Raw genomic sequence first — 19868 nt, 5'->3', positions numbered from 1 at the left:
ACCACAGGTGGACTCCAATCAAGTTATAGAAACATCTCAAGGATGACCAATGGAAACAGGATGCAGCCAAGCTCAATTTTGAGTCTCATAGCAAAGGGGCTGAATATGTAAATAAGATATGTTTTTATTTTCCATACATTTGCAAACATTTCTAAAAACCTGTTTTCGCTTTTTCATTATGGGGTGTGTAGATTGATGAGGGATTTTTTTTTTAAATGATTCATTCTAGATTCTTAATATCAATGCTTTACTAAACATAGTCAATACATACAATTTCCATAAGTGTGTGAACGTTTCAATATTATGTCCTTACACTGGTAATTGGCATAATGTAGGCTACTTGCCATCTTTATAACCTAAACTTAATATACAACAGTGCAAATACTTTTGGGAAGAAATACATTTGAATGTCAAATTATGGACTGGTACAAGACTTTTGGGTGTGTGACTTGATGTCAACATTTAATAGTAGCTTCAACCTCCTTATGGGAGGGCGCTGTCAAGTTGGCAACTCCCAGTGGCATTTCCCTTCATTAAAAAGTAACAACCATGTATGTATATATAAATAAAAACGGTGTGGATGATATCATATCTAGATAGTCTATGTGGCACTGAGTTGGATGTTCATATTAATTCTTAACCTGGAAATCACTGACCCTGTGTGTCCCAAATGGCTCCCTATTCCCTATGTAGTGACCTACTATAGACCAGGAACATTTGGGACACCACCATGTCTGCTCTCCTATATAATGACATGTTAATAAGGTGTACAATTAAGATTTATTTAAGATTTAAATTGAACTATTTTTTTTTTCTTACCTTTATTTTACTAGGCAAGTCAGTTAAGAACAAATTCTTATTTTCAATGACGGCTTAGGAACAGTGGGTTAACTGCCTGTTCAGGGGCAGAACGACAGATTTTGTACCTTGTCAGCTCGGGGATTTGAACTTGCAACCTTTCGGTTACTAATCCAATGCTCTTAACCACTAGGCTACCCTGACATTTATTGCAAAGCAATACGTCTTTCTTTAGTGTTGAAACAGTCACTGTTTTCATTATATTGTAAGAAAAACACAATAACTCTACAACAATGTGTTTTGTATTGTAATCACATTTATAAAAAGCACTGTCTCTCATCCCTCCAAAATTCCATTTATAATTACATCCAAATACTTACCCAAGTAATAATGCTTGTTAACAAAACACATAAAAAAAGATTGAGCAATAATACACCCACACACTGCACTCTCTCTCGCTAAAACATTTATGTTAAGACCGCAAAGCTGCCCGAGCTTTGTCCAAGATGTCCTTCCTCATCTTTGGATAATTGGGGTGAGCATCCAAAACCTAAACAAAACATGAATATTTAGTTTATGCATATGATGTTATTCAATGACAACACATAAACAAAAATCACATTTTTACACACTTATTTCAACATAGATAACATGTGAAGCTATGATTTCAACTTACCTTATGACAGACATCTATGGCATCAACATGCCTCTTTGCTTTCAGGTAGTTGAATGCAAGCTTGTATCCTGAGACAAAAACATACTACTATTCATAGACTGTTGTATATTTACATGATACAATTTTTAAAAAAACGAATGGCAGCATGTACAAGATGTCCTTAAACATACCTATCGTGGGGTTCGTTTGATTGCCATATTTCCAAGCCATTTCATAGTTCAGCGCTGCATCTCGGAATGCCTGCTCCTTCTCCATAATGTAGCCCATGTATTCATAAGCTTTACAACATGACTGTGAAAATGAACAATGACTGTTACCGTGAGTGACTCAAACTCATTCCGGATACATTTTTGATCAAGGGTATGCATTGACCTTATTATGACGAAGGCACCTCTTCAAGAGGTCCCCAGCCATGTCATATTTCCCTGACTGGATGTAGATGTCGGCCAGGAGCAGCCAGCTCTTCTCAAACTCGTCAGCGTCAACAATGCTCCAGTTCATCTTAGCTACGCGTTTGAGCTGGTTCCTGGCTCGAGGGGTTTGTTTGAGAATCATGTAGGCTGTCGCCATGGCTAGCAGTGCAGGCACATGGTCCTTCTAAGTTAAAACAGAGAGCCTTGGTTAGTTAGGTGTCGTTTTACAGCGAATCAGGTCTAACATTTCCCTCTATTTCTGTGAAGTAGACAAGAGTATCCAAAAATGCAAACAAAGGTTTCCTTGTCAGCAAGGAGGATTCAATTTGCGTAACAGGATATTATCTTACACAAGTTATCTTACTATGTTAATGACATAGTAAGTTACTCAATAAATAAGCTGTTAAGGAAAACTCCAAAGTCAACATCAAGAAAGTGTAAAGCAAAGATAAAGCCTAAGATAATGCACCCGCGTAGTGATGTTAGATTTGCTAAGGGTGTGGGTGTGTGTGCACACTTATGTACACCATCTGGAGTTGACTTACCTCATTGTTTGCAATCTCTGTGAAAACATTCAGGGCTTTCTCGACGTTGGCTTTCTGCTTGGTGGCCAGAAAGCAGTAGTTCTCTAGGATCCGTAGTTGGACGTGTCCACCGGCTGTCTGGGGCTTTAACTCATTCAGGAGCTTCTCTGCTGTTCTCACGGCGAGCTGCTCTGACTCCTGCTTCTCAGTAGAGTTCCTGAGCATAGATGAAAATGGAAAAGGAAGTGCATTTACATCAATGACAGCCAGATAAATGAGCAATAAGGGATCACAGTGTTCAACTGGATTCACCTGGTCAGTCTATGTCATGGAAATAGCAGGTGTTCCTAATGTTTTGTACACTCAGTGTATCGTCACTGTAAGCATTAAAAAAAACATCCCCACAGCTAATATTCAGCTGTTCATTGAAATACATAGCTGAATGGAACTCCATGTTTCTCAGGCAAAAAGTAAATCCACCTCCAAGAAAGGTGAAATGCGATAGACCATATGACTGGACTGGAAATAGAATGCATCAACTGAATGTTAAATGTGTTTCCTGTCAGATATTTTGTCTGTATTGTCTACTTGTTGAATGTTTGTGAAGTCTTGATTTGTGGTTATTTGTAATGTCTTGTTAATTGGTGTTGGACCCCAGGAAGACTAGCTAGCGTTACGGCGTTAGCTAATCAGGATCCTAATAAGAATTGACAAATTACTGCACATGTAACACACCCCATGTCACCATCTAGGTTCTCAAAGACTTCTCCTCCCATGGTGTCATTGTCTGGGTTAAGACAGATCTCAATCATGTTGTACACAGCATTCTGACCCCAGTCGTTGTCTTTCCGTGCCTTGTTGAAGTGTCGCAACCCATCATTGGGTTCACCTGTGTACCTGGGCACGAAATACAACTTAATTATTTAAAAAAGACACCATAATCAATCTAGCTAAAGATACATTTGACTAATGCACTTACCACAGATAAAGTCCTTTGCAGTAGTTAAACCCAGGGTCAAACTTTGCCCTGGAGGAATGTTTTTCAGCCATCTCCAGAAACCTGGGAACTTCCTCTAACTTCCCAGCTCTCCTCAGCAGGTCGATTAGACGTGACAATGTTGGGTAGTTGTCTGGCAGGAACATATGGGAAAGACATTACTTCCCTTCCAGGGGAGGTCAAATCAGCAGTGTATATTTACATTGAGGTTCTTACGCTTCCTTTTCAAGCTTTACAAATCTCCATTGAAATTCTATTTCAGGGGGGAAGTTGTGTATTCAGACCTAATAGAAACAGAGCCCTGTCACACCTGGTTTGCGCTCCAGTAGCTGCTGAAAGTGGAAAACGGCTTGCTCATAGTCCTGCTTCCTGAACATCAGGTCAGCCATCATCTACGAGGAAACAGAGAAGTTCGGAAAACAATCAAGTTTTACAATAGGATTTTCCTTTGGGACTTGACAGAAATGGCATATAAATAGAACTAACCAGTGTTGCATCTTCATTGACCTGGTCACTCTTCAGAAGGACACTGCATTGCTGTTGGCAGCCATCAACATCATCTAAAGTGAGGTACAACCGCGCCAGCTCCAGCATCACCTGGTAACAATGAAAGCATTCAATTGAATTCAACTTTGTTAACCAATTACCTTCTAACATCATAATTATAATACCATTTCCTATGTGCAAATGTTGCAGTATGCCTTGCTGGCATTAAACATACATTTACACATTCATAAAAATAGATTTGAATGTAATTATAAACATTTAGTGATTATAAACATGATAAACTACTGTAATATGCAAATTAGCAAATACAAAAACTGCATAGAAAGAAAGGGATGCTGGGGTTTCACAAATACAGCTGCAGGGAGCACACACTGAAGGCTTGATTCAGCTGCACCGACCTTGCCATCACTCTCACAATAGACAAGAGCTTCTTTGTAGAATTTCACTGCTCTCTCATAGCCTCTAAGACTCGTGTAGTGTTTAGCGATCTCGCCACAGATCTCTGCAGCGAGCTGCTTCTGCATGGAGACAGCGTCTGGCTGCTCCAACTGCACACGCTTCAACACCTTGGCCTGCACATCCCGGGCCTAAAAGAAAACACAAGTCTGGGTTCAAAGCATAGCTAAGAATTAGCAATGTTGTGAATTATGCATGTATTATAGAGGAGACAGATTTTCAATCTTAGAAATGATCATAATAATAATACTTCAGTTATTTCAGTTTCTCTCATTGCTTAGCATAATGGCTTTTACAATATCAGAATACTTACTCGTTGCAAGGAAAGTAAAGCATCCTCGTTTTTGTCAACCTTGCCTTGGATCTTGGCCAACAGGACCAGATAGCGACAATCATCGGTTAGCAACGGCAGCTCATTTACTAGACAAAACAACACAAGGCGACGAGTGAGAAGTCGGAAAAGCGCTACATAAGTAACTATGTATTATCATTGTAATTTATGACCCGCAACAAAACTTTAACATACAAAATGTTCAAAATTGTAGCAATGATGTCCAGCTTACCTGGATCATGGGCGAGAGCCTCTTGTAAAACTTTCTCGCACCTCTCGTACTGTCTCATCTTCATTAGCAGTTCAGCCAGGTCATATCGCAGGAAGTTCTGCTGCTCAGTCTTCAGAGCAGCTTCATAGTAATTGATTGCCTGTGAATAACAGTGGTGAATCATACAGCTATTGACTACTATAGATTGATATTTGAATGTTTTTTTTCTTACAGGCCTGCTACACTGGACATGTAACTTTTGCAGAGCCTAACATGATGACCAAACCGCTCGAGTGCGTGCTCCATCGCGCTCATGTAGATTTTGTTCCACCCACACTAGACGTGATCAGGACACGTAGGATGAAATATAGAAATTAACTCGGAACCAAGTATATTAATTTGGGGACAGGTCGAAAAGCATGAAACATTTATGGAAATGTAGCTAGCTAGCTTGCTGTTGCTAGCTAATTTGTCCTGGGATATAAACATTGCGTTGTTATTTTACCTGAAATGCACAAGGTCCTCTACTCTGACAATTAATCCACTGGAAAAAAATAGTAAACTCAAATAAAATTTTATTTGGCACATACACATGGTTAGCATATGTTAATGCGAGTGTAATGAAATGCTTGTGCTTCTAGTTCCGACAATGTAGTAATAACCAACAAGTAATCTAACCTAACAATTCCACAACAACTACCTTATACACACACAAGTGTAAAGGGATATAGAATATGTACATAAAGATATATGAATGAGTGATGGTACAGAACAGCATAGGCAAGATGCAGTAGATGGTATCGAGTACAGTATATACACATATGAGATGAGTAATGTAGGGTGTCAACATTATATTAAGTGGCATTGTTTAAAGTGGCTAGTGTTACATTTTGTTACATACATTTTCCATTATTAAAGTGGCTGGAGTTGAGTCAGTATGTTGACAGCGGCCTCTCAATGTTAGTGGTGGCTGTTTAACAGTCTGATGGCCTTGAGATAGAAGCTGTTTTTCAGTCTCTTGGTCCCTGCTTTGATGCACCTGTACTGAACTCGCCTTCTGGATGATAGCGGGGTGAACAGGCAGTGGCTCAGGTGGTTGTTGTCCTTGATCTTTTTGGCCTTCCTGTGGGGTCAGGTGGTGTAGGTGTCCTGGAGGGCAGGCAGTTTGCCCCCGGTGATGCGTTGTGCAGACCTCACTACCCTCTGGAGCCTTACGGTTGAGCAGTTGCCATACCAGGCGGTGATACAGCCTGACAGGATGCTCTCGATTGTGCATCTGTAAAAGTTTGTGAGTGCTTTTGGTGACAAGCAAAATGTCTTCAGTCTCCTGAGATTGAAGAGGCGCTGCTGCGCCTTCTTTACCACGCGGTCTGTGTGGGTGGACCAATTCAGTTTGACCGTGATGTGTCTGCCGAGGAACTTAAAACGTTCTACCCTCTCCACTATTGTCCCGTCAATGTGGATAGGGGGGTGTTTCCTGAGGTCCACGATCATCTCTTTTGTTTTGTTGACGTTGAGTGCAAGGTTATTTTCCTGACAACACACTCCATGGGCCCTCACCTCCTCCCTGTTGGCCATCTCGTCATTGTTGGTAATCAAGCCTACCACTGTAGTGTCATCCGCAAACGTGATGATTGAGTTGGAGGCGTGCATGGCCACGCAGTCATGGGTGAACAAGGAGTACAGGAGTGGGCTCAGAACGCACCTCTTCTGGGGCCCCAGTGTTGAGGATCAGCGGGGTGGAGATGTTGTTACCTACCCTCACCACCTGGGGGCGGCCCGTCAGGAAGTCCAGTACCCAGTTGCACGGGGTCGAGACCCAGGAATAGCTACACTGTTTGTTTTCGGCCATGTTTCTGGTCACCTTGCCCTGGTTAAAAGCAGTGGTTCGTACTTTCAGTTTCGCACGAATGCTGCCATCAATCCACGGTTTCTGGTTTGGGAATGTTTTAATAGTTGCTGTTGGTAAGACATCGCCGATGCACTTGCTAATAAACTTGCTCATCGAATCAGCGTATTCATCAATGTTGTTGTTGGACGCAATGCGGAACATATCCCAATCCACGTGATCGAAGCAGTCTTGAAGCGTGGAATGAGATTGGTCGGACCAGCTTTGAACAGACCTGAGCGTGGGGGCTTCCTGTTTTAGTTTCTGTCTATAGGCTGGGAGCAACAAAATGGAGTCGTGGTCAGCTTTTCTGAAAAGAGAGCGGGGGAGGGCCTTATATACATTGCGGAAGTTAGAATAACAATGATCCAGGGTTTTACCAGCCCTGGTTGCACAATCGATATGTTGATAGAATTTAGCCTTGTTAAAATCCCCAGCTACAATGAATGCAGCCTCATGATATGTGGTTTACATAGAGTCAAATACAGTTCGTTCAGGGCCATCGATGTGTCTGCTTGGGGGGGAATATATACGGCTGTGATTATAATTGAAGAGAATTCTCTTGGTAGATAATGTGGTCGACATTTGATTGTGAGGAATTCTTTGTCAGGTGAACAGAAGGACTTGAGTTCCTGTATGTTGTTATGATCACACCACGTCTCGTTAATCATAAGGCATACCCCCCCGCCCCTCTTCTTCCCAGAAAGATGCTGGTTTCTGTCGGCGCGAAGAAAGCAGCTGGCTGCACCGACTCCGATAGCGTGTCTCGAGTGAGCCATGTTTCCGTGAAGCAAAGAACATTACAATCTCTGATGTCTCTCTGGAAGGCAACCCTTGCTCAGATTTCATCAACCTTGTTGTCAAGAGACTGGACATTGGCGAGTAGTATGGTAGGGAGTGGTGCGCGATATGTCTCCGGAACCTGACCAGAAGACCGCTTCGTTTGCCCCTTTTACGGCGACGTTGTTTTGGTTCGCCGGCTGGGATCCGATCCATTACCTGGGGTAGCAATGTAAGAAATAACACGTTAAAAAAACAAAATACTGCATAGTTTCCTAGGAACGCGAAGGGAGGCGGCCATCTCTGTCGGAGCCGGAAGAAGGATTCTATTAAGAAGAACGTTTCTAGTAATCTTTCTGGACTTTATATGGCAGTTGGCAACCAATTTTAAGATGCATTACCACCAACTGGACTGGAGTGTGGATCTCAGTTCATCTTTCTATCACCAACGTGGGTATATGCTCCTAAAAACAAATGAGGATGGGAGAGGCAGGACTTGCAGCGCATCAAGCATCACAAATAGAACCAAGTTCTATTTTAGCGCCTGGCTACGCAGACGCTTGCGAGCAGTGTGAGTCCAATGATTGAAGAACATGCATGTGTACATTTATTTTGCAACACATGCAGTGTGGTAAGCATGTAAGACACTCCAATTTATTTCAAAGAAACCTGGGCATAAGGAGCGCAGCTGTGAGACGATTGCATTACTTAGCGTAAAATTACGCTCTGGTTTTATTTGTAATAATTTGACGTGCTTGCATGGCAAAAATGTACACATCCAGTGTAGTAGCTACTGTTTTCCTGACGCCTCAGTGTAGCTCCCCAGTTAGTATACAGACCTTGACGTAATTGTGAGTCTTGATGAGAGCTTTCCCAATCTTGCTGGCCAGAGCTCCATCTTTGGGGTTTTTCTTCAGAGCCTGTTCGTAGATCTCAATGGCCTTCTCTGGCTACGGATAAACGGACTTGACTTAGTGACATTTAGCTCTACCGAACATTAACTGTGATGATTCAACATTCCACAGGGAGGGAGTCATGAATTAAGATATAAGCACAATGCACAGATGTTTACTTTTTATAAATATATGCATGAATTAATAAAACACTGCATAATACTACTTCCTATGAACACACTACTGTAAAAGACCCCAAAACCCTGCAAGCCTTGCATTGCCTCGTTTTGGGCAACAACGAGATTAATCGATATTCAATTTCATACCCACCTCTTGGATATTCACATAAGCATCCCCAAGTAAAAGATATGTATGAGGACTCGGCAGCTTCTCTACTAATTCTCTGAAGAAAGACAGGAAAAATATCAGATTGAATCTTATTCTAGACATTTTTGATATTCTATCACATTATACAGACATGGGTCTGCTCTGCTTTGAGGTTCACTCATCCTTAATGGCTTCCCAGCAGTGTCTATGTGTGGGAAATTCTGTCAACACAAGTATAGTATCAGAGATGAGGTGATGGGCCTTCGGCTCACTTTTAGACACTGCAGGAAGCTTTGCATATTACAGCCTTGCTGCATGAGTGGATAAAGTTGAACATTTACACTTGATTTGCTGTGAACTTGTGGCTTGCATACTGTTATGGACTGACTGCTGCTATGGCATGGGTGGGTGGGCTGACACAGCAATGGGGGATGTGGTTAGTACACTGAATAAGAGACGTGGTTTCAAGAAATAACAAACTATTTGTTACCCTAAGCTACATGTCAAACACCATTAGTGAACAGTTTGTGTGCCTAACTGTCAGATTATAGCCTTTTTTATAATGCCGTGTTGTTCCTCACCTGTAACAACTGGCATAAAGGCGCTTCTCTTTCCTGTGAGTCAGATATATGTCGGCCATCTTCTCCTTGGCCTGGATATAGTAGGGCTGCTCAGGGGTGATGTTTCTGAGCATGCTCAGGGCAAGCTCGGTGTCGCCACGCAGCAGAGCCAGGTCAGCATTGGCGATGGTGACACGCAGCTCCTCAGGAGTGCCCGAGAACTCGTTGATGGCGTCTTGCATCACTTTGGCGGCTTCGTGCTGAAACGTCAAACCCACGTTCATGAATCAGACTTTACTGTTCAACACTGGGCAACGACATGACTGAGACAGAAGACAAACACTACCGGGAATGTAAGTACAATAAAATATGGAGGATCTGCATTTCATGAGTACCTGGAAAGTACCCATTTCCTAGAAAGGTGAGCATAACTCAAGATATATTGAATAATACTCTCTGTTGCTGAGCTTGTTCTCTCCATGGTCCCTTACCTGTTCTCCGTTGAGCCAGAGGGCCTCGGCGAGTTCAAGGAACACGGACACACAGTCAGCAGAGCTCAGCTCCACCTTCTTGTTCTTGGATTTGGCTGAGGCACCGGCCCTGCGGACCCCCGGCAGGATCATGGCCATCTGCAGAGTCTGGATGGCCTCTTGGAGCTCTCCCATCTTCTTCTGGGCCTGGGCCTTTATAAGGTGATACACAGGGTGCTCTCGGACCTGGCAGGGAGCAGCACACAGAGCTATTAGAGGATGGATGTTCCCATAACAGTTCTGTTTGATCTAATACCACGTTCATCTGGAATGCTGTTCTTACCGCAAAGTTGTGACTGAGGCAAAGCTCCAGAGACTGGGAGGAGAGCTTGTAGTTGCCTTGTAAGAGGTGGATCTGTGCCATGAGCAGGTGGGCCTCAGCATGGGAGGGACACTGGTCCAGGCAGTGTTGGAGGCTGCTCTGAGCAGAGTCAATGTCACCTAAAGGACATCAGCATTACCATCAAACCCATTAATTGTTGTCATCCATGTTGAGAACAACTTGGCATGAAAACTGAGCAGAATTGTGTCACATGCAAATCAGTTGAAACTCACCAGACTGAAACCTAACTTTGGCCAATAGGAAGACACCTTGTAGGAGTCCAGGTACTATCTTGACCACAGTGTCCAACACAGAGGCACAGTGTTGGAGCTGAGGGGCAGGAGGCTGGCCCTGGGCTGGAGGCTAACACACACGTGATACCGATGGTTATCTCTATGATCAAGACCACAATGAATGACACGACGGGGGCTACAAATCTATTTACAACCTGTGACAACGTCTTTGTATCGTTTGTTAAACCCAGTAAATGTGGTGTCAAATTACTGACAGTAATCTCTATAAATGCATCTGTAGATATGCAAAGCCCCCCCACCGGAGACCGGGATTCAATTCCCAAGTCGATCTTTCCACCTTTCTCTCCTATCCTTCCTTATCTTATAGTCCCCTATAATAAAACCTTAAAATATGTATTTAACAAATGTATCCATAGACATCTCTCTCCAGACTGACCTTAGCAGGACAGAGTGCTATGTACTCCTTGACGATCTCCAGCAGGAAGTCAGGGTTGAGCTTCTCAAAGTAGTCCACCCCCAGCGGCAGGCCTTGCAGTGTGGAGAAGTGAGTGTCCACGGCATCATTCAGCAGGTTGGTGACCTCATCCTGTGACCTGCGTTTCTTCACAGCCAGCATGGCGCGCAGGTACAGCAGCTCCTGACAGAGAGGAAAGAGCAAGCCAAGGGTGTCAACAGGTTCACACAACAGTATTCAGCTCAGTAGGGCAGCTCTAACACAACATGGTGTGTTACCTATATAGTGCACTACTTTTGACCAGAGCGCCATGGGCCTTTATAGTGCACTAGAAAGGGAATAAGGTGCCATTTGGAATGTACCCTACCCAGAGTCTCCCCTATAATACTTAAGACACACAGGACAAGCTGTTACTCAGCAGTTACTTATCCAAGCTGATGTCACTGTTAAGGGCTTAGCAAACACAGGAAAGCCCACACATTTCTAAAGAACTACCATTACCTAAACAAAAAGCTGTCCAAACGGCTACAAAGCTTCACTAGATGACCAAACACTAGATATTAATGTCAAAAGTAGAATTAGAAATATAATTACTTTGGCAAGGCTATCGAACTGGATTGAACAGAGCAATATCTCTCTATCAGCCTTACCCCTGATTTCCCAATAGACTGTTGGATCTCTGTGAGAAACTCCAGCTGTTGCTCTGCATCCTCCAAGTTTCCTTCGATCAGCTGGCACCTGATAATACCTGGAAATACAGATCAGATGTTTTTACAATCCACATCTAAAGGATTTACAACTTAATTATTTGTTTATAGCTGGTTTATAATATTATAATGAAGAATAAACGTTACCAAATTCTACATAGAGTTGATGTCGGAAGTTTACATACACCTTAGACAAATACATTTAAACTCAGTTTTCACAATTCCTGACATTTAAACCTAGTAAAAATGCCCTGTCTTAGGATCACTACTTTATTTTATGAATGTGAAATGTCAGAATAATAGTTGAGATTTATTTCAGCTTTTATTTCTTTCATCACATTCCCAGTGGGTCAGAAGTTCACATACACTCAATTAGTATTTGGTCGCATTGCAATTTCATTGCCTTGAAATTGTTTAACTTGGGTCAAACGTTTTGGGTAGCCTTCCACAAGCTTCCCACAATAAGTTGGGTGAATTTTGGCCCATTCCTCCTGACAGAGCTGGTGTAACTGAGTTAGGTTTATAGGCCTCCATTGCTCACACATACTCTCTCAGTTCTGTCCACAAATGTTCTATAGGATTGAGGTCAGGGCTTTGTGATGGCCACTCCAATACCTTGACTTTGTTGTACTTAAGCCATTTTGCCACAACTTTGGAAGTATGCTTGGGATCATTGTCCATTTGGAAACCCATTTGCGACCAAGCTTTAACTTCCTGACTGATGTCTTGAGATGTTACTTCAAAATATCCACAGAATTTTCCTACCTCATGACACCATCTATTTTGTGAAGTGCACCAGTCCCTCCTGCAGCAAAGCACCCCCACAACATGATGCTGCCACCCCTGTGCTTCACGGTTGGGATGGTGTTTTTTCGGCTTGCAAGCCTCCCCATTTTTCCTTCAAACATAACGATGGTCATTAAGGCCAAACAGTTCCATTTTTGTTTCATCAGAGCAGAGGATAGTTTTCCAAAAAGTACAATCGTTGTCCCCATGTGCAGTTGCAAACCGTAGTCTGGCATTTTATAGAGGTTTTGGAGCAGTGGCTTCTTCCTTGCTGAGCGGCCTTTCAGGTTATGTCGATATAGGACACATTTTACTGTGGATATAGATACTTTTGTAGCCGTCTCCACCAGCATCTTCACAAGGTGCTTTGCTGTTGTTCTAGTAACCGAAGATTAAATCCCTGAGCTGACAAGGTGAAAATCTGTCATTCTGCACCTGAACAAGGTAGTTTACCCGCTGTTCCTAGGCTGTCATTGAAAATAATATATTTTTCTTAACTGACTTGCCTAGTTAAATAAAGATAATTAGATACCCTTATTATTAGGAACCTGGTTGCAGTTCCTATGGCTTCCACTAGATGTCAACAGTCTTTAGAAATTGGTCAATGTTTTTCTTTTGAGAAATGTAGAAGTAGTGCTATTCATTCCATGTGTCACTGATGGCCCCTACTATTTCTGTGCACGTGAACAGGAGCGTGCTCCGTGTTATTTTTCTCTGGTATTGGAAACAGATTATCCAGTCTTAAATTTGATCTATTATTTACATTTTAGCATACCCAAGGTTAGATTACAAACGTTGTTTGAAATGTTTGGACCAAGTTTACAGGTAACTTATTAGATACTTTGTAGTCATGTTGGGCGAGTTGTAACTGGTGTATTTCTGAATCAAACACGCCAAATAAATTGACATTTTGGGGATATAAAGAAGGAATTTATCGAACAAAACGGCCATTCATTGTGTCACTGAGACATTTGAGATTGCAAAAAGAAGATCTTCAAAAGGTAAGGCATTTATTATATCGTTAAGTTCTGACTTGTGTCAGAAAAATGTAAAAATTATTTTCATGTGTCTGTATGCGGGGCGCTGTCCTCAGATAATCGCATGGTCTGCTTTCGCCGTAAAACCTTTTTGAAATCTGACACAGCAGCTGGATTAACAAGAAGTTAAGCTTTATTTTGATGTGTTACACTTATATTTTCGTGAATGTTTAATATTGATATTTCTGAAGTTTGAATTTGGCGCTCTGCAATTTCACTGGATGTTGTCAAATCGATTCCGCTAAAGGGATTGGCGCGTGAAGGGATCACTAAGAGGTTAAAAAAAGGTCAAACAAAATAAAATACATTTGCACTTTTCACACCAAAGTAAGTTTATCGCTAGTAGACAGAACGCGTCTTCTTCCTGAGCGGTATGATGGCTGTGTAGTCCCATGCTGTTTATACTTGCGTACTATCGTTTGTACAGATGAACGTGGTACCTTCAGGCGTCTGGAAATTGCTCCCAAGGATGAACCAGACTTGTAAATTAGCCTATCAGAAGCTTCTAAAGCCATGACACAATTTTCTGGAATTTTCCATACTGTTTAAAAGCACAGTCAACTTAGTGTATGTAAACTTCTGACCCACTGGAATTGTGATACAGTGAATTATAAGTTAAATAATCTGTCTGTGAACAGTTGTAAAAAATTACTTGTGTCATGCACAAAGTAGATGTCCTAACAGACTTGCCAAAACTATAGTTTGTTAACAAGTGATTTGTGGAGTGGTTGAAAAACGAGTAGTAATGACTCCAATATAAGTGTACGTAAACTTCAGACTTCAACTGTAGGTACAGAATTGCATGCATAGCTACATTACAGCTAAAAAGTTTGAGATCTACGGCATATGTCTAAACAATCAGGGAAGCCCATCTCACCTGTCAAAGCCGAGACACTTGTTTCGTCCAGAGTCATGGCAGTCTTGTACCACTTCATAGCCTCTTTGATTCTTCCCTGCAGAACCAATTGGTAGCCCAGCTCTGTGGCCAGATCAGAATCCCCTTGGGCTTGGGAGAAGGCTCTGTCCACCATGATATGAGTCTGCTGAATCACTTTCTCATTTCTTCCACACTAGCAAATGACAACAGAGTTAAGTCTTTGTGTATACCTCATGTCAGACATGCAATTGTACTGGTTCAGGGACTGTAATGTCACAAGGTGAAGTGAAAGGGTCAATCTCTTCAGAGGTGAAACATAGTCACACTAGTTTCCATGTAAAAACATTTCTTATCGAAAAGCATTAAACACTGAATACAGTGTCTTATAAGCCCATGTGGGCTGGGCATCATGAAGATGCAATACGCTCGACTAATAAATCAAATTAGTCTTACCACCCGTGTGAAAGCCAAGGACATCCTGTAGAAAAGGTCTGGGCTGTGAGGCTCTTGGGCGTCCAAGTTGCTGACGAGACTTGAGAGCATGTTTAGTGACTGCCAAAAGTAAAAAGGGTATCCCACTTGACCACGTACACATCATGGGAATCATTATGTACCATTCACACGTAGTTGTGTGGCAACAGGTTGAAGTGTATGCTAGCTGATCCCTAAGACTTCCAGTCTTAGCAGCAACTCTAGTTAGCAGTGGCTCGCAAAACTACCTCCAACTTCCTTCATACTGGAAGCAGAGATATAAAAAATGGTATCCGCGAGTTCATCTGACTCTAGGGAAATATATAAAGGGCTTCATTGCCAAAATCCCGAACCATCCCTTTAACTATTCATGTTTGAAAATTACCTCTGTGATGTCCCCCTCTCTGCATAAGGAGTGAAGAGCGAGCATTCTCAGCGCTTCTAGGTTGTTTTTATCCTTCTGCAAGAGCCTAGAATAGGACATGAAACATCTCTTTAATGATCAGCACTGTTTGATGCTAATGAAAATGTGGTGTTGTCAGAGTATTGTATTCGTTTCTTCCCATGATGGCTTATATGCCTGACAAGACTGGAGGAAAGGGAGAGAGAATACAATCTAAGGAAGAACACCCACTTAGACAATGAGAAAAAAAAGGAGAGAGCCGGACTGTGCACTGCATGTGTCCATTCCTGTTCAAAGAGCTATGACTCAGCAGGGCTAAACCAGTGGCTCTGGCCTTGGGCTTAGTCCCCTTAGAAACGGGCTCCACCTGAGTGATCCTCCTTCCTGCAGTTCATAGAACCTGGAGAAGTGCATCCTGGGAAACGTGTGGCTCTAGCGCTTCAGCTCAAAAGCCTTTTCATATTCCCTGGCTTTGGTCAGGGTCCAGCGGGCGAGCAGTCAGGAACAATGGCTCAGTCATTATGCCACTGGTTCCAGGCATCACGCTCCATTTTAAATTTGCACTTCAATACGGGCCACTTGCAAAGGCTGACAGGCTCGTTCTTTATATGGCTGCTATTGATTGACCAAATCCATCAATGAAAGTATTTATTTGATCCAAACAATTCTTTACAAACTAAGATTAAAGCCAGCTATTATTTCCAGTGTCATTAACTTAAGTAACAAGAAAACAGAAATTCTAGAGCAAAATCACCTCTAATATGAGATACTATACCTCTGTGCTGCATCTACAGTTTGCTCCCAGTCCTGCAGGGTCAATAGAAGCTTCATCTTCTTGATAAAGGCAGGAAGGAACCCAGGGAAACTAACAATCACTTGGTTGACTGTCTCCAATGCTCCAGAATAATTATGCCGATACTCATAGTAATGTGCCTGAAACAGATAAAATATCACACAATGTATGGACATGTTGAGGAAAGTAAAATGCACTGTTGTACATCTGTTTCAAAAGCTAATTACTCTACACAAAGAGCAAAAGATAGCAAGCTAACAATTGGTCTCAATGTACTACCACAGATAAGGCAACATAGAGCTTTGGCATTTCAAAACAGTCCATTCAATATGTGGTACAAATTGAGAAACAGATTGTGTTATTGAATAATAGACTCTGACATCCTAGTGAGGTTGTGGGATATAGAGAATCCAGCACAATGGGGGATTATCATTCAGGCACAATAACTAGGTGCCACATGAAATATGAGACGTGACAAAGACCTCAACAATGTCTCCAATATCTTAACATCTCTTCTCATTGCAAGTGAAGTAATCTATTCATGGCAACACAAGGGTTGTGTGCCTTCTTACCTTTCCCATCAGAGCAAAAACATCTGCTTTCTCTTTCAGGCCTTCGTCAAAGTATTTCCCAGCCTTCTTGGCATGTGCATCCTTACCAGAGGTCAGATCTATCCAGCCTTTTAGGATAATCCCCTGAACAACAGACATTAATCCAAATGTTAGAAGGGTAGACAAATATATATCAGAGTAGACCTCTACCTGGTTTTCAAGTAATTCCACTCAAAATGCTCCTAAAACAAATTCTCAAATAGCCTAGCGCTGACAAAGGCCGTCCCTAGGCAACCCGATAGTGGGCATAATTTCATCCATTTAACTGTTTGAGGTATGTATACAGTGACACTTGCAGACTTCGTAAGTTTTTGCAAATGCATTTTCAAAAAATATATATATATATTTGATAGAATTTGAGAGAAACACATATAACCAAACTCACTTCTCGGGAACCATTAGAGACTTTGATCATCCTCTCTATGTATTCCCTTGCTTTGTCATTTCGTCCCAGAAGCCAGAGGAACATCCCAGCGTAGTAGAGACCCTTAGGTGTTGCACTTTTACGGTCCTCTTTCACCTTGGCATCCAGTTCCTGAATGACATCTCGATCTGAAGTCAACATAAAAAGTGTATAGATTCAGCTACAGAAAAATACACAGAGAAGTAACCATGGATCAAGACAAATATGGGTTTACCTGGGTTTGGCCTTTTCTTTTCAGCAAAAACAAGAGCCATGAATGTACAGAGGGACATATCTCTTCTGTCTTTTATCGTCTCAAACTCATGGATGGCTTCCTGAATTTGATCTAAAACGAAACATATAAATCATTTGTATTTATTATGGATCCATATTAGCTGCTGACAAAATTAAGGCAGTATACAATAAATAAAAAAAAGACACTGTGATTGATATTACATGAAACAGATATACAGGTCCAAAAGTATTTGGACAGTGACAGACCTTTTGTTGATTTGGCTCTGTACTCCAGCACTTTGGATTTTAAATGATAAAATGACTATGAGGTTAAAGGGATACTTCAGTATTTTGGCAATGATGTCAGATGAATTCATGGATACCATGTTTATGTCTCTGTGACCTGTATGAAGCAAGTTTGAGGTAGTTTTGTGAGACAATGCTAACTAGCGTTAGCACAATGACTGGAAGTCAATATTGTTATTTACATTAAAAGTGACTCCAAAATGACGCGGGGGTCTATGTACAAAAAAATGCTGCAATTTCGAAAAAGTGAACCTGATATGGATGAAAATACCCTATAACTAAAGCTGACAGTCTGCAATTTAACCTCATAGTTGTATCATTTCAAATCCAGAGTGCTGGAACATACAGCCAAAACAACAAATAATTGTGGACCTCCCTGTAGCTGCTTTATTTAATTGTTTCAAACTAAGCAATGGAGTACTCATTGACCTTGCATCAGGGTGCCGTAGGCATGGAAAAAGCTGAAGATTGGATCATTGCTGAATTTCCTCTGTGCCACAGCTGCAGCATTTAATACATGATTGAAATACTTCTCGTGGCAATAGTAGTTGATCAAGGCCTGGGAACAAAAACAAACATGTAGAGCTGTGATAGAAAATAGCTTAATTTATGGCAGAGATCAAAACCACAAAAACACATTTCAGAAAATACCTGAGTAAATCAAAGTAGGCTGTAAACCAACAATGTGCTGATAAAACTTTTTTTTAAACTCTTATGGAATGCAAACGGTCAGCATGACAATACTTGTCCGTAATATCCTCCGTGTCCAAGTTGGCCTGTGCTACTGATATGAAGTCGTGTGTTTACTCAACAATGTAACCAATATGCTGATGAAGACCATTCATAACCTGAATAACCTAGGAGCTTTATCCTGAATGTTTTGCCCCTTATTCTGTGAGGATAAATAAATACCTTACAAGTTATGATAAAATTCACATGTATGTCATCATAAACATCCTGCCTGGCGGATAAGGTTAACTGTGCGTTTTTTCATTTCAGAACTTTGAAAGAACCACTGCAGCTTGACATTCTAAACAAGCTAAACAGGCTACACGGTGATGTGTTGCTTTATTGTATACATTGAGGTGAACTTGTCTCAGTACAAATAGAAATAGGCTACAGTGCAACACGACAACACTTACCAGCATTGACTCTTCGTCCTCAACTTCTGCCATAATGTTTCACCTCAAACTGCAGCAATTAAATAGACCTTAAATGTTTAACTGAATACTGCGGCCACATGTACTCTTAAAAGGCAAGATAGAAACCGATTATAGCTACATTTTTTGCCATCTTACAAACACCAGTAAGCGTCTTTCGTTTACTTGACAACCACCGCCGCCATTTTTAAATTGTAGAGGAGGTTGAAAATCATTGGTTTAACAATAATGTTTCACAAGGTGGCGCACCAAGCACGCTGAACGTAAAATACTGACCCCACCCGCATGCCGCGCTTGTGGCTCTTTGGCACAAAGGCTGTGAGAAGAGGCTTGTAGCTACTTTGTGGTGTTTTCTCGTTTGGATAAAAGTGACCTAGGTTCCCATCTTCAGTCTGTGACCCTTAAACCGATTATAAGTGGTCGAAGTTTACACTAGATACCACAAAGTAAAAATGTATAAAACAATTCATGAAAACAACCATTTGAAGAAGATAAATTGTAGAAATAGGCGGGGTCTATGACTTTGTGGCTGTGGTAACTAGTGACGACCAGTGGTCGAGTAGTGTCATTTCGTTCGTTGGCAAACGGAAGACGGTCCTCCCACAGAGTTTCATTAAAGACAGTGCAGTATGAAGATAGACTAAAGCTGCTTGTCCAAAATAAACCCCGATCACACTCGTAGGTGATGTCATGGCGACGTTGATTCGCTAAACTGAAACGTAGAAACACGTCATCGGGTATGACGGTCTCTCGAACCGAACTGCGCATGTGCAGGCCGTCAACTCAAAGGCACTTCTTCGATATAAAGTTGTTTTTGGCGAAAATGAAAAACGTGAGGTTGGGGTAATAACATGTTCTACTAGCAAAGACATTGTCCCAAATCAAGGTTGTGCCTATAGATTTCGAGAAAATTAACAACTAAGGAAGAATTGTTCCTTTCTCTCATTGACTTCTCAAACCCCAGACCCCGGGCTGGTCTTGAAAGCTTTTTGAAAACCATGCACACATTTAAAAACAACATGCTACTTATACGTTTTATTTATAAAATGTCTTGCACAACTAACTTCACTTGTTTTTAGCCCTTTAAACATGTATTTGGTGATCCCCTCTGTAAATGTAATTTGCCTGATGACACGTGAGAGGCGAATGAGGGTCTCAT

At 41.6% G+C, this 19868-nt stretch overlaps 1 protein-coding gene across 1 annotated transcript; it reads right to left on the bottom strand.

Moving 5' to 3' along the window:
• Nucleotides 1–1094: 1094 nt before the first annotated feature.
• ttc21b (tetratricopeptide repeat domain 21B) lies at nucleotides 1095–19287 on the bottom strand. Its single transcript, XM_035773347.2, has 29 exons — nucleotides 18692–19287; nucleotides 17979–18108; nucleotides 17245–17355; nucleotides 16992–17158; nucleotides 16568–16690; nucleotides 15978–16135; nucleotides 15185–15269; nucleotides 14782–14880; nucleotides 14329–14521; nucleotides 11572–11669; nucleotides 10904–11104; nucleotides 10447–10576; nucleotides 10175–10332; nucleotides 9853–10077; nucleotides 9383–9621; nucleotides 8805–8877; nucleotides 8421–8531; nucleotides 4935–5073; nucleotides 4685–4791; nucleotides 4314–4502; nucleotides 3895–4005; nucleotides 3719–3800; nucleotides 3391–3541; nucleotides 3147–3308; nucleotides 2433–2628; nucleotides 1847–2071; nucleotides 1645–1765; nucleotides 1475–1542; nucleotides 1095–1348 (listed from the first exon to the last, which is right to left on the bottom strand). Exons 1-29 carry the CDS (start codon nucleotides 18722–18724, stop codon nucleotides 1271–1273), a joined length of 3963 nt encoding a protein of 1320 aa, XP_035629240.1. The 5' UTR covers nucleotides 18725–19287; the 3' UTR covers nucleotides 1095–1270.
• Nucleotides 19288–19868: the final 581 nt, after the last annotated feature.

The sequence above is a fragment of the Oncorhynchus keta genome, chromosome 7 (assembly GCF_023373465.1).
Source record: "Oncorhynchus keta strain PuntledgeMale-10-30-2019 chromosome 7, Oket_V2, whole genome shotgun sequence".
Lineage (NCBI taxonomy): Eukaryota > Metazoa > Chordata > Actinopteri > Salmoniformes > Salmonidae > Oncorhynchus > Oncorhynchus keta.
Note: the sequence above shows the minus strand (reverse complement) of the source record. Positions and strands in the feature narration are given on the sequence as shown.